At 34.4% G+C, this 16,062-nt stretch overlaps 2 protein-coding genes across 2 annotated transcripts in view; both read right to left on the bottom strand.

Annotated features, from left to right (window-relative positions):
• The window catches only part of Tex11 (testis expressed 11), a 299,055-nt gene that overhangs the window by 181,825 nt on the left and 101,168 nt on the right, over positions 1-16,062 (bottom strand). Inside the window, exon 9 of the mRNA XM_027935840.2 lies at positions 13,810-13,895. Coding sequence (XP_027791641.2) covers positions 13,810-13,895 — 86 coding nt within the window. The remainder of the gene's footprint in view (positions 1-13,809; positions 13,896-16,062) is intronic.
• On the bottom strand, positions 15,479-15,867 carry LOC114093107 (short transmembrane mitochondrial protein 1). Its single transcript, XM_027935821.2, has one exon. It carries the CDS (start codon positions 15,845-15,847, stop codon positions 15,704-15,706), a length of 144 nt encoding a protein of 47 aa, XP_027791622.1. The 5' UTR covers positions 15,848-15,867; the 3' UTR covers positions 15,479-15,703.

Raw genomic sequence — 16,062 nt, 5'->3', positions numbered from 1 at the left:
TGGCTTTGTATAGGACCCTTTTTTAAATTAATAATTTAACATCATTCATGATTATATAATACCCTTAACTTTTCAAAGCACTATTATGTTACTTATGCTATTCTCACGACAAGCCTGTGACACAGATAATAATTGTGTTTAATTTTCAGTTGAAGACATTGTAGCACATAGTAGTTGTTAGTTGAGTGACTCACGGTCACAGTTGATCAATAACAGATTTTCCAACACCTCTGAGATAGTCTCCTAGATTGTGTTCCATGGCTATATATAATTCTCAAGATCTCAGGTTAAGAAAGGAAAACAAAAGAATATCAAATAGCATTGAAACTGGTTCAAATTTTGTTTGGGCTCATATAATGTCCCATTAATATTTGTACATTTAATTTTATTATTTCCTTTATTTCTCATTATAAGTCTTCTGGTGATATATTCATGTGTAACAGTAGTAAAGTAAAAGTAGTAAAGATATCACACATTTAGGAAATATGATAGCTATTTTTAAACTCAGAATGGAAATTACATAATCCAGGTTCACTAAACCTAAACACTATGAATTTAGAAAGCTAAATACTACGAATTTAGAAAGCTATAGCATAAATTTTATTCTTTTGAATTTATGATGTATGTAAAAATTTTTACATATGCAATAAAGAAACATACTTCTCTCTCCACTTGAGGATACTACATAGAGGATAACAACTACTTCTAATCAATGGAAACCAACTCATATTACCCACCAAGTGAGATAGATTTCAGATTAATATTTAGAAAACATTAAATAGTGTTGGAAAAGGATTTTTGAGATCCTCCAACATACTGCCCATCCAAACATTTACCTACATTCTCAAAAAAAAACTATCAAAAATAAGTTTAGCTTTAAAAAAATAATGTAAACTTGCAACCATGAAAGGAGGAGGTTGTTGAAACCATGCTCTATTTCAATCTTATTGGGAAAAAGGCAACACAACACACAAGGGGTTGAGAAATACTCTTTGTAACCTACAAGGGATTCTCCTCTTTGGGAATGTATAAACACCTACTTCCTAACCCGCAGGTTGAAGAAGTAAGGTCATTAAATTTTATTAATTAAGGTCAATGTTAGATTATTTTTATAGAACATCTTCATGATTTTATCCAATTCTCCAGAATGTTGTTTTCTCCATTTATCTATTTATCTCGCAGACTCTAATATAACAAGAGATCACCAATTAGGAAATTTCCTGTGTATAGTCTTTGGCTTTATTTAATTCTATTAATTTTTTTTGTTCACAGTTCATTTTGGGGAAAAAAAAAACTCAAAAACTTCTGCAATCTCACAAACATATCAATGATTTTGATGTTTTCTACATCATTTAATATGTTAAAAGAGCTTTTATAAACAATTTTTAGAAAAATATCAAAAGAATGCAAAGTGAATGTTAATAGTAATGTTATGCACAATGGGAGCATAATTATAGGAACTTTAATTTTCCATATTATGTAGGTTTATTATTATTTTTTTAAATGTTTTTTAGTTTTATATGGACACAATATCTTTATTTCATTTATTTATTTTTATGTAGTGCTGGGGATCAAACCCAGTGCCTCACATGTGTAAGGCAAGCACTCTGCCACTGAGTCACAACCCCAGCCCAGGTTTATGATTATTATATTTAGCACAAATAATTTCTTTAATAAAACAAAGAAGTTATAAACTTTATTTTTATTATATCAATGGCTATTACCCTTTCATTTTGACTATTTACCCCCAAAATTAATATACAAAAAAATCAGAGATCTTAGCCCCATCACTGTGAACTGAGACTTGAAGCCCACCTCAGTATGAGGATGTCTGCACTTCCAGACTCAAGGAACATCCCAATGCCAAATGTTCCAGTGCCACTCCCTAGGTAAAGACTTGAGACCTGCCCCTATGGTCCCAGGCACCAGGCATACTCTATGAGGCTGGCCCCTGCAGCTTTAGATTCCAGGCCTGTCCAAGTGCCAGGTCAGCACTCATGTCACCAGGTTCTAAACTGGAAACCATTGAACCAAGCTCTAGGTATATCTCAGGGCAAGGCTGCCACACCAAACTCAGATTTTAGGCTTTCCCCAACTCCAAGCTTGCCCAAATGACCCAAGGCTCCAGTGAACCCAGGGTATAGTAACACTCCAGTGGAACCTAGCTCCAGATTAACCTTCAAAGACTCAAACAACAGACTAGTCCATGCAGAAAAACACATAGGCTAGAGGCCAGCATAACGGAGGACTCCAGCAGCAAAATCACCCATGAACACTACCAAATGGTCTACCAAGTACCACTGCACAGGCTAACTGGTAAAAGGCTTTCCATACTGAAGCCAGACTGTAAAGAATGGAAGAGCTGCCTATTTTTTCACACGTTCTGACACCAATGCAAGGCCACAAGAAATCAAGGATAATCAGGGAAACATGACACCAACAAAGGAACAAATTAAAGCACAAGTTACCCACCCTAAAGAAACAAAGATCTACAAGTTGCTTGACAAAAATTTCAAAATAATTACCTTTTTAAAGTTCAGTAAGTTAAAAGAGAACACAATACATAAACAAAGTGAGAAGAAGAAACTATTTAAAAAAAAAAAAACAACAAATTCTGGAGCTGAGGAACACAACAATGAAACTAAAAGATTTCATAGAGTGCTTCAACAGCAGAATTGTTCAAGCTGAAAAAAAGAACCAGCAAGTTTGAAGATAGGTCATTTAAAATCATTTGGTCAAAGGGACAAAAAGAAGAAAGAATGAAAAACTGAGGAAAGCCTATGAGACCTATGAGAGATAGCATAAAGCAAAAATAAATATATATATAATGTGAATCCCAAAAGGACTCATTCATACAAAGGAGCATGGTAACAGAAAGGTTCAGAAAGATTATTTAAAGTAATAATGAGAGAAAAATCTCTTAAACCTATGGCTGGAAGAGAATTTTCAGATTCATGAAAGCCAAAGAATATCACATAGACTAAACATAAAAAGGATCCTCACCATGACAGATTACAGTCAATTTCTTAAAAGTAATATAAAAGGAGAGATACTTGAAAGCAACAAAAGAAGAGTAATTTAGAACATAAAAGGGAATTTTTATAAGACAATCTTGAGGTTTCTAGTAGATAGCTTACAGGTCAAATAGGGAAGGGAGATGATATATTCAAAAGTGCTGAGAGAGAGAAAAAAAAACTTCCCCAAACAATACTACACTCAGCAAAACTGTCTTTTAGAAATTATTGCAAGGCAAAACACATTCCCAAAAAGTAAGTTATGGGAATTCATCACCACTAGACCTGCATCACACGAAACGACAAAGTTCTTCAAGTTGAAACAAAAAGATGCTAACAATATGGAAACATATAAAAGTGTAAAACGTGGCCAGGGAGTGGTGGCACATGCCTGCAGCTGAGAAGCTGAGGCAGGAGGATCGCAAGATCAAAGCCAGCCTCAGCAACTTAGTGAGACCCTAAACAACTCAGTGAGACCCTGTCTCTAAATAAAATACAAAAAAAGGGCTGGGGATGTGACTCAGTGCTCAAATGAGTTCAATCCCCGCCCCCCCAAAAAAGTGTAAAAACTCATGAGAAACATAAGAATACAGTCAAATTCACAATATTATAATACTGTAATGGTAATATGTGAATCACTTTTAAATGCAGTGTAAAAGTTAAGAGATAAAAGTATTAAAACAATAATAGCTACATTAACTTGTTAATGGATATACAATATGAAAAGATGTAAAATTTGACATTAAAATATAAAATGGGGTGGCTGGGATTGTGGCTCAGCGGTAGAGTACTTGCCTAGTACGTGCGAGGCCCTGGGTTCCATCCTCAGCACCACATAAAAATAAATAAATAAAATAAAGATATGTGTCCAATGACAACTAAAATATAAATATTTAAAAAAATGTATGAAATGGTCAGGTATGGTGGTGCACACCAATAATCCCAACTACCTGGGAGGCTAAGGAAGGAAGTTTGCAAGTTTGAGGCCAGGATGGGCTAATTAGGGAGACCCTGTCTCAAAAAATTAAAATGTTAGTGAGGCAGTGTAGAATACAAAGGTTTTGAATGTGATCAAAGTTAAATTATTATCGGTTTTAAAAAGAATTTTAGAACAAAAAATATCTTATATAAGTCTCATGGTAACCACAGACAAAAAACATGTATGGATACACAAGATAAATTGAAAGGAATCAAAACATACTACTATAAAAAAATCTCAAATCATAAAGGAAGAGAACAAAGGAAGAAAGGAACAAGAACTGAAAATTATTAACAAAATGGCAAACAGAAAGTTATCTGCCAATAATCCATTTAAATGTAAATGGCTTAAACTCTCCAATCAAAAGATATACAGTAGTGCATACCTAGGATCACAGCTACTTGGAAGACTTCAAGGCTAGCCTAGGCTACATAAGATGATCTTCTCTCAAAAAAAAAACAAAAAAAAGAGTGCTGAATGGGTAATGAAGAAAGAAAGATCTATTTTCTTCCTATAAGAAACTACAGTCTTAAGGATATATGTTGGCTGAAAGTGAAGGGATAGAAAAATATTCAATGTAAAATGGTTACCAAAGGAGAACAGGGGTGTCTATATCAGAAAAAAAAGTGGATTTTAAATAAAAAATTATCATAGGAGTCACAAAAATCCATTATTAACACTGAGCCACATCCTTAGTCCCTTTCTGTATTTTATTTAGATACAGGGTCCCCCTGAGTTGCATAGGACCTTGCTGAGTTGCTGAAGCTGGATTTAAACTCCCAATCCTCCTGCCTCAGCCTCCCGAGCTGCTGGGATTATAGGTGTGCACCACTGTGCCCAACTGTGGTTTGTGTTTCTTATCTACCTTTGTGTATGTATTTACGTGTGTGGTTTTGGAGATTAAACCCAAGGTCATTCCCCACTACCAAAAAAACAAACAAAAAACAAGAAAGGAAAAGAAACCTACACTCAAATCTGTCTTTAAAATGGGGAGAGGATGGAAGTGAGCTTTCTAAACAATATCACCACCTGTTATTGCCATTGGAGATTGAACCAGGGGCAATTTACCACTGAATTACTTTCCCAGCCCTCCTTTCTTTTTTTTTTTTTTTTGAGACAGGGTCTCACTAAATTGTCCAGAATAGAAAAAAAAATTTAAATGCCATAGAAGGTATCAATAGCAGAACACATCAAACAGAATAAATAAGTAATAAGCTCAAAGACAGGCTATTTGAAAATGCACAGGAGAAAAAAAAAAGAATAAATGGGAGTTAAGAAAGCCTACAGGAACTTTGGAACAGTATTTAAAAAGCAAATATTCAGGTTTTGGGGGTTCAAGGAGGACTTGAGAATGCCAAAAATATGGAAAGTTTATTGAAAGATATAATAACAAAACATTCCGAACCTAGAGAAAGTTACAAATATCCAGGTCCAGAAAGATCAAAGGTCACCTGTCAGACTTAACCCTACCACATCAACCTCAAAACATATTACAATCAATTTGCAAAGGTTAAATATAAAGAGAATATCCTTAAGGCACTAAGAGAAAAGAAATAAGTAACACAGAAGGGTGTCCCAATTCACCTGACAGCAGACTTCTCAGAAGAATGTTTATGATACAGGAAAGAGTAGCATGAGATTTTCACAGTATTGAAGGCAAAAACCTGCCAAACAAGAATACTGCACCCACCAATGCTGTCTTCTAGCAATGAAGGAGGGATAAAGATCTTCCCAGACAAACAAAAACTAAGAGAACATATCTCTAACAGGCCTGTGCTGACCTGTGCTACATGAAATGCTAAAAGGATTTCCTCAGCCCTAAAAGAGCCCTTAATAAGTAAGAAAAAAGATACTTAAAGGTACAAAACTCATTAGTAAAAGTAACTATGTACACGATTTCAGAATGTTCTTATAAGCATAGTACATAACCATTCATATTTTATGAAGATTAAAAATTCAAAAAAGTAATAACTATACTAAGATACACAATGTAGAAAGATATGAGACACCAAAAATTCTTAAGGAGGGGAGGAATGGAGTGTAAGTATAGAGTTTTAATTAGTACATTTTGTTTCTTTGTTTCCTTTATCTTTAAAGTCATGTTAAGTTGCTATTATTTCAAAATAGCTTGTTATAATCAAATTATGTTTTTTGTATGCCTCATGGTAACTACAAAGCAAAAATCTATAACAGAAAAACAAAAAATAAGCAAGGAATCAAAACACTACTAGAGCAAATCACTGAGCCACAAGGAAGACTGTAGAGAATAAGAAAAAAGAACTACAATAAAATAAGAAAAGAAAGTACAAAATGGCTATAGTAAAACTTTACGTATCAATAATTACCTTGGATATAAATGGGCTAGATTTTCCAATTAAGAGATACAGAGTAAGTGGATGGATTAAAAAGAAAAAAAACAACAGCAAGACCCAACTACACGTTGCTTACACAAAACTCACTTTGCCTCTAAGGACACACTTAGACTGAAAATGAAAAGATGGAATAAAATATTCCATGCAGGGCTGGGAACTGTGGTACAGACCTCTAATCCCAGCTACTTAAGAGACTGTCAGGCAAAGGGGTCATGAGTTTAAGGCCAACCTGGGCAATATAGTGAGACCCTATCTTAAAAAAAAAAAAAAGATATTCCATGCAAACAGAAACAAAAACAACATATATATGTAGTGGCACTCCTCCTCCACAGAAAATCTTAATTAAGCTTCTCCAGAAATCTCCACCATAATTGATTTTAGGACTATCAGCAAAAGAATCTCAACAAGAGTCCAATGTAGTTAAGCTTCCTATTTCCTGTTGCTCTATCTTACAATAATTAAATTTGGAAATGGGCCTAAAAGAGATTGGCACTCCAGGTGCTGAACACCTCTTTACTAGTTTTTCCACAAACATTTATGGACTATCTAGGAGAATGAATATATATATATATATATATATATATATATATATATAACAATTTATAAAGGTTTTTAAGGGAAGTGTGTCAGCAAATGCATAGTATGATAAGAAAGATCCTTTAACAAGGCCTCTGGCCTTCAGCTGGAGCTTCACAGAGATGTTTACATTTCAAAGATAAGAAAAGATATTACTAATTGGGCTCCATGGTAACAGATGGCAGTGGGGAGAGAAGAAAGCAGGGAAGAGCTCTCCCCTTCTCAGGTGTTGTCCTTGAAGAGTTAACATGCCCAGAAGAGTGAAAGAAAAAGCTGCTTTTATGTGAACTTCTGCAGGCTGTGAACTTCTGAGTCCCTCCCCTTACACACTGGGTATAAACTTCTGAAACTGCCTGAACTAGGGGTTCAGGGGGATTGATTGATTACAGCGAAAGCTGTGCCCTCTGAACCGACTGCAGCCAAATAAGCCTGCTTCCTGTTTCCTATCCAGTGTCCTGCCTCGATTGTTCCCTACAACAAATATTGGATATGCCTAACATTGGCATATTCAAATATGTAAAGTAAATATAAATAGACCTAAAGAGAAAGACAGACTCCAACACAGTAATAGTAAGGGACATAAACACCTCACTTTTAGCAACAGATAGATCAGGCAAACAGAATATCAACAAGGAAACAGCAGAATTAAATGGCTCCCTAGATCAAATGAACTTAATGGACATCCACAGAACACTCTACCCAACAGCTACAGAGTACACATTTTTCTCTTCAGCACATGGAATATTCTCCAAGATTCATCATATGATAGGCCACAAAACAAGTCTTGGCAAACTTTAAAGTATTGAAATAATATCAGGCATCTCTTCTGACCATAATGTAATAAAACTAGAAACCATAACAAGAAAAATGTTAGAAAATACACAAATACATGGAAATTACTAACAGATCAAGGAAGAAATCAAGTAGAAAATGCAAAAATTTCTTGATTAAAATGAAAATGGAGATAGAATAGACCAAAACCTATGGGGTATAACAAAATCAGTACTAAGAAGAAAATTTGTAGCAATCAACACCTCCATCAAAAAAGAAGAAAGATCTCAGATAAACAACTGATTCCTGCATCTCAAGGAACCCCCCCTCAAAGTAGTAGAAAGAAAAAACAATAATAAATATCAAAGCAGACATAAGTGAAATAGAATCTAAAACAACTATATAAAACATCAATGAAATGAAGAGCTGGTTCTTCAAAAAGATAAAATAGACAAACCTTGATCTAGAATAAGAAAAAGGAGACTCAAATAAAAACCAAATGAAAAGGAAGACAATACAACTGATACCAAAGAAATACAAAAAATCAGAAAGTATTATGAACAACTATATGCCAACAAATTTGAGAACCTATAATGGATAAAGCCAGGTGCAATGGTACACGCCTGTAATTCCAGAGGCTCAGTAGGCTGGAGAATCATGAGTTCAAAGCCAGCCTCAGCAACTTAGCGAGGCCCTAAGCAACTCAGAAAGACCCTGTGTCTAAACAAAATATAAAAAAGGGCTGAGGGTTCAATCCTCAATACTGAAAAAAAAATGGATAAATACATCTCACCAAGATTGAATAATGAAGAAACGGAAAACTTGAACAGAACAATAAGAAGTAATAAAGTTAAATCAGTACTAAAAAATCCCATCAATTAAAATCTCAGAACCAGAAAGCTTCACTGTTGAATTCTACCAAACATTTAAAGGAGAACTAACACTAGATCTTCTTAAATTATTCCAAAAAATTGAATGAGGGAATTTATCTAAACACATTCTCTGAGACCAGCATTACCCTAATTAAAAAAATAAAACAGACAAGGAAACAACAGCAACAAAAAACTACAGACCAATATTATTAATGAATATAGATGCAGAAATTCTCAAGAAAATACTAGCAAGGGCCAGGCATGGTGGCACATGCCTATAATCTCAGTGACTTGGGAGGCAGAGACAGGATGATGGAAAGTTTGAGGACATCCTCAGCAACTTAGCGAGGCCCTGTTATATAATAAAAAAATAAAAAGAAAAGAAAATACTAGCAAGCTAAACCCAACAGCACATTAAAAAAGATTAGTCACCATGATTAAGTTAGATTCATCCCACTGATGTAAGGATGGTCCAACATACACAATAAATATGATACACCACATCAACAAAATGAGAGACATTTATCTTCTCAATAGATGTAGAAAGGCACTGATAAAATTCCACATCCCTTCCTGATAAAATGCTGAATAAATTAGGTATATCAGGAATGTACCTTAAAATAATAAACGGACTTTATAATTAGCCAATAGCTAATACTACTGAATGAAGAAAAGCTGAAAACTTTCTCATTAGAACAAGAGAAGGATGCCCCCTCTCACTACTTTTATTCAACATAATACTGGAAGTCCTAATCAGAGCAATCAAGCAAGAGGAAGAAAGAGTACCCAAACTGGAAAAGGGGAAGTCAAATTGTCATCATTCACAGGTGATATGATTCTTATATATAGAAAACCTTAAAGACACCATCAAAAGATTATTAGAAGTAATAAATTAATTTAGTAAAGTTGCAGGATACTAAATTCACATACAAAATAAGCAGCATTGCTATATGCCAATATTGAATTATCTGAAATAGAAATCAGGACAGCCAGTCCCATTTATAATAGATACAAAATCTAGGAGCAAATTTTATCAAAGAGGTTTTAAAAGAGGTCTAAAATGAAAAACATAAAGAAAGAAATTAAAGAGGGCAAAAAAACATAGAAAGACATTCCTTGCTTAAGGAATGGAAGAATCAATATTGTTAAAATATCCACACTACTAAAGTAATATACACATTTGATTTAATCCCATTCAAAATACCAATAACATTCTTCACAGAACTTCACAGAACTTCACAGAACAGGACAAAACCACCCTAAAACTTGTATGGAACCACAACAGGACCCTAAATATATATTCTCAAAAGAAGGCATACAAATCGCCAACAGGTAGATGAAATGATGCTCAACATCACTAATCATCACTGAAATACAGATGAGATATACCTCACTCCAGTAAGAACGGCTATTATCACAAAGTAAAAAATTAACAAGGATTGGCAAAGATGTGGAAAAAAGGCAATCCTCTCACACTGTTGTTGTGAATGTAAATTAGTACATCTGTTATATAAAGCAGTATGAAGGTTCTTAAAAAATTAAAAATAGAACTACCATATGACCCAGCAATTCCACTACTAGGTATATATCCAAAGGAAATGAATTTGGTTATGTCAAAGAGACAACTGTGTTTATCACAATACTATTCACAATAGCAAAAAAGACAGAAATGGGCTAAGTTTCCATTAGTGGATGAAAGGATAAAGAAAATGTGATATATATGCACAATGGAATAATATTCAGCCATAAAAAAGAAAGAAACCCCATCATTTATGACAACATGGACAGATACCTAGGCCATTATGTTAAGTGAAATAAGTCAAGCGGAAATAAGCCAATGAGGAAAAGCTGAAGACTTTCTCATTAGAACAAGACAAGGATGCCCCCTCTCACTACTTTTATTCAACATAATAGTGCACAGAAAGTCAAATGCTGCATGATCTCACTCATATGTGCAATCTAAAAAAGTTGATCTCATAGAAGTTCAGAGTGAAATGGTAGTTACCAGAAGCTAGGGAGAAGGTGGAGAGAAGGATGAGGAAAGATTGATCAATGGGAACAAAAGTTACAATTAAACTAAGAAAGTTCAGGTGTACTAGTGCACAGTAGAGTAACTATAGATTAACAATTATGTACTGTATATCTTAAAAGGCTAGGAGGGCTACAGTTGTAGCTTACTGGTAGAGCACTTGCCTGACATGCACAAAGCCCTTGGTTTGATCCCCAGAACTGCATACATAGATAATAGATAGATAGATGTAAATAAAACTACTCTGAGCACAATATTACAATAATAAATAAAATTAGAAGGATTTTGAATATTTTCACCATAAGGAAATGATAAATGTTTGAAGAGATATGTTAATCTGATATAAACATTATACAGTGTATACATGAATTAAAATATATGGCATCCCATCAATGTAATTTTTGGGGGGGTACCAGGGATTGAACTCAAGGGTATTTGACCACAGAGCCACATCCCCAGCCCTATTTTGTATTTTGTTTAGAGACAGAGTCTTACTGAGCTGCTTAGCACCTCACTTTTGCTTAGGCTGCCTTTGAACTCACAATCCTCCTGCCTCAGCCTCCAGAGTTGCTGGGATTACAGGCATGTACCACCAAACCCAGCCATTTCTTTACTATTATCATTTTAATTTTTTTAGTTATAGATGGACACAATACCTTTATTTTATTTATATGTGGTGCTGAGGATCGAACCCAGTGCCTTACACATGCTGGGCAAGCACTCTACCACTAAGCTACAACCCCAGCCCCCCAGTCACTTTTATATCATCAAAAGATGTGGGAAAAATACTCGGAGAGATTTAAAGTATACAAAATAACTAGGGCTAGACTTCATGTTCTTCCTGTTTCCTCCAATATCAGTTTAGTGAAAACACAAAAGCATCATACTAAGTGGTAGTTTACAAAATTGTTTTTTATATACATTTTATGAGAATATGACTGTTGATCAAATTATGTCTATAAAAAGCTTATAATATGGATGTCAGTCATGACCATCATCACATTTTTCTTCCATAAAGTTTAAAAAAAAAAACAGATGTGGAAGCTAACCTACAATAAGAGGGAGGGATTAAAAAAAGAATAGAAGTTTAGTGGAGTAGATGAAGGGGAATGAAGGGAAGGGGGAAAGGATGGGAAAAGGAAAGACAGTTGAATGAATCTGATATAACTTTCCTATGTACATATGTGAATATACCAAAGTGAATCTCACCATCATGTAATAATTTTTAAAAACTATGAATAAATGGCAGGAAGATCAGTAGAGAGAAGGGAACAGGGGTTTGGTGGAAGGATGGGAAAGGAGAGGCACTGGGAACTAGATTAGAACAATATATATTTCATGCTTTTATAATTATGTCAAAATGGATTCTACTGTAATGTATAACTAAAAAGAACCCCAAAAAAGTGTACCCATGTCATATATGAAAATAACCTACATGTAATGCCACTCTAGTCTCTCCCTATTTTAATTTTTTAATTGTTTTTTTTTTAGTTGTTGATGGGACTTTATTTATTTGTATATGGTGCTGAGAATCGAACCCAGTACCTCATGCATGCTAGGCAAGCACTCTACAACTGAGCCACAACCCCAGCCCCAAGTCTCTCCCTATTCTTATGATCAATTCTTAGAGAACATTTATTATGATTCCTAATGCAACCTCATTCTGGGCATAAACTTTATTTTTAACTCCAGTCTTAAATCTCCAGAAGCCATCATATCACCAGCATTTTTTTTAACCTTTCCACTGTTACCTCCTTAGCATCCCACTGTTTTCATAAGTTGATGCCACTTTGTGAGTGTCCTATTCCCCAATGCTGTTAAATCCTGGAATAGAGCTTAGTTATTATGCATTTTATATAAGGGTGATCATTTACATGAAATCTGTGGTAAAACCTATGGTGAACTAGGTAACTTCTTCTGTATATTTCAAAGAATCAAATTTATTTAAAAAATGTGATTTAGAATTAAAATTCCAGGAATGTTCCAATTATTTAAAACAGTCTAAATTGAGACAAGTGTACATTTTATAATTGCATAAGATCACTCTGTCAGGCAATGTTCTTTATATGAAGTGTGAGCCATCTTTGAACTTTAAAAAGTCTTTTACATAAACAAGTTATTTGCACAAATACTTTGATAGAGATATATAGGCTGTAAGTACTATAATCTCAATGATGAAACATGTATTTATCTCCTTAGATGACAAATGTAATTTTCACAATCATTAAAACTATAGTTAAAATAATCATGGGAGTATCTTCAAATAACTAGAATTAACCCTTTACTCAGAAAGAGTTAATAGTGGTGAACTGATTGGATATTTTTTACCCCACAAGTGTCTGATATTCAAAGTGATAATGCCAGAAAAACACACTTTTCATATAAATTCATTTAACTAACAATTATCAAATAACTATTTTATGTTGGAATCTTTGCTGGACCTACATTTTCAAGTGAAAGATAGGATTCTTAGATGTAATTACTGTATTGTTATATTATTCTCTTGATACTTTTATATTATTCTCTTGATACTTGATGCAGCATGGCAGTACAAATCTTAGTATAGTATTCAGGATACAATAAGCACTAAATATATATTTATTTGACAAATATCAAAATACCAAAATTCACAAGACTTGTAATTTTAGCTGATTCTACTCTTGCCCACCCCTTTCCCCACCTTCTACTTAGGAGTGGTCAGAAATCAGTAAGTACCAAAGCACCAGGCACGGGGTGCACAACTGTAATTCTAGAAGCTTGGGCAGCTGAAACAGGGGGTTCACAAGTTCAAAGCCAGCCTCAACAACTTAGCAAGGCCCTAATAAAATACAGAAAAATGGCTCAGTGGTTAAATGTCCCTGGGTTCAATCCCTGATGCAAAAAAAAAAAAAAAAAGTACCAAAGCAAAATCAACAAATTCAACACAAATTTTCATACTCCTGATGAAGAGACAAAGGAGAAATAGAGGGGAATTAATGCTCTTACAATATATTAAGAAGGGAATTCATCTTTATTTTTATATCAACTGGCAACATGTAAGAATAAAAAAAAACAATACATGTTAAAGGAGTAAATAAATTAAAATGTTGGCTTTCAAAGTCAGAAAAGGTTTAAACTGCCAAAATATGCTAGATTAAATATTAGCAGACCTGTATTATAATTTCCTAAATTTACATTCTTTTTTTGTTTACATTACCTAAGCCAGAAAGAACTTTCTTGATATTTATTATGCTTGTGGGTTTCTACTCCGAAGTTGTAACAGAGAACATGAAGATATCCTGTCTGTAGTAAAAAAAAAAAATAATAATAATAACATGTCAGATTCATAATTTCCTTAAAGTTAAAAATAAGTATCAACAGCTGCTCAATGTCTTTAAAACACGTCCACAATGCATTCTGTACATCAAAATAAACTTCCTTATCAAAACCTGTCAATTTATATAAAGAAAACTACAAAACATTCAAGTTAAAAATTACAATAGATTAGTAGTAGAATGTGAAACATACTTTGTAACTTCAATGGAGAAATCCAATCACTGCACAGCAAAACAACAGGCTAAAACATTGATTTGGGTTGCCAGATCTAGGAAAAGGCGTTAAGTAGGAAGTAGACTCAAAGACAAAAGTTAGGACTGGGGATGTGGCTCAAGCCGTAGCGCGCTCGCCTGGCATGCATGCGGCCCAGGGTCGATCCTCAGCACCACATACAAACAAAGATGTTGTGTCCGCCGAAAACTAAAAAATAAATATTAAAATTCTCTCTCTCTCTTAAAAAAAAGACAAAAATTACTATTGAGGAGGGAAAAGGAATGATTCTTTTTTTCAAAATTAAGACAACTTTTTAAAATTCTAAATTCTAAAATATGTTCAAAGAACTATCCAGTCATAAGGTTTATTTAGAAATAACTGGTTTAATGGACTTTCTTGAACAACAACAAAAATTTCCTTTTTATAAATTACCATGAAGATAAAAGTAAAAACAAATATGTGAATAGTGAATGCCACAGGAAAGTACTCTTTTGTAGGCTAATCAGCATCTCAGTCCCTCCATTAATGCCACATTTTACAGAAATTTCACCCTTCAACATACTAGAAATGGAAGAAGAAAAATTGTTTAATTCTAATAAATTATCAAAATACCCCCTCACCTATCCAGAATTAAAGAAATCACATATACAGAATTTGATTATACTCATATAAAGGAGTCCTTTATAAGATTTACCTGAGGGGCTGGGGTTGTAGCTCAGCAGTAGAGCACTTGCCTACCATGTGTGAGGCCCTGGGTTCCATCCTCAGTGCCACATAAAATAAAATAAAGATATTGTGGCCATCTACAACTAAAAAATAAAATAAAGCGTTTAAAAAAAAAAAGATTTACCTGAGCAAGACTACAGAAGCTGATCCTCAATTGAGAATCTGAAGCAAGTTATTTATAAGTAATGTATAAAGACCGATCTTTCTTAAAAAAAAAAAAAAAAAAACCCTTTCCCTTCAACTTACAGTACATTCAAAAAGTAGAAATTCAATACGCATGCCTGAGCACATCAGACCTAATATATATATATATATGAATTTAAAATAAAGAATACTCTTGTTAATGTGTGCCTCGTATGAATCCATTGGTATTTAAATGCATTCTTTTTTTTTTTTCTGGATTCTAGATATTAATTTTAATTACTTTGAAACAACAAAATTTAATAACAAATGTTTAACAAGCACCCATTATAACTGCAAAACTATGAAGTTAGCATTATTTGTATCTGATCAGCTATACAAAAAACTCACTAATTTTTCTTTCGAAAAAAGGTAGTAGAAATCCCAAACAACAGGGGAGAAGCGACTTTGCTAAACTAGCACCATAATTCCAGTCAGCTGGAAGGAAGGGCGGGGGAAAAGGCAAGGCTGTTGGACACATAAAGGGTAGTTCTTAACTTATGGCCCCACTTTTGCTCTGAGGCAACACTGGATCTATCAAAGAAGAAAATTGCTGTGGCTGGAGATGAAAACAAAAGCTTTGGGATCAGATGGTACAGGAGGCCCCTCAGGGGCGGCAGAATCAGAGTATCCAGAACGTAGGGCTGGAGTGGGCATCAGGAACTAGGGGGTTTCTTCTTGGCTTCCAAATCCTTTTTAATCTCTTCAAGTTTTTTAGCCAAGTTTGGTATGTCATAGTTCTGAGCCAGATACATTCCAACCACGTTGCCAAAAGTAAATCCAAGCAGGAACTGGAGCATGCTGCCAGCCGAGAACACAAGGAGGGGAGGGACAGAAACCCGGCTACAGCTCCACTGGCCGGTCGGAGCCTGCGTGCTTAAATGCATTCTTAACACTTCAACAAAAACAGTTTAACTGGGGCCCGGGGTTGTGGCTCAGTGGTAAAGCAGTCACCTAGCTTGTGTGAGGTGCTGGGTTTGATCTTCAGCACCACATAAAAATAAATAAATAAAAT

Source organism: Marmota flaviventris, chromosome X (genome assembly GCF_047511675.1).
Source record: "Marmota flaviventris isolate mMarFla1 chromosome X, mMarFla1.hap1, whole genome shotgun sequence".
Classification (NCBI taxonomy): Eukaryota; Metazoa; Chordata; class Mammalia; order Rodentia; family Sciuridae; genus Marmota; species Marmota flaviventris.
Note: the sequence above shows the minus strand (reverse complement) of the source record. Positions and strands in the feature narration are given on the sequence as shown.

What these genes read in the sequence shown, in the direction of transcription:
- LOC114093107 (XM_027935821.2), bottom strand. Translation starts at nt 15,847, where the DNA reads ATGCTCCAGTTCCTGCTTGGATTTACTTTTGGCAACGTGGTTGGAATG.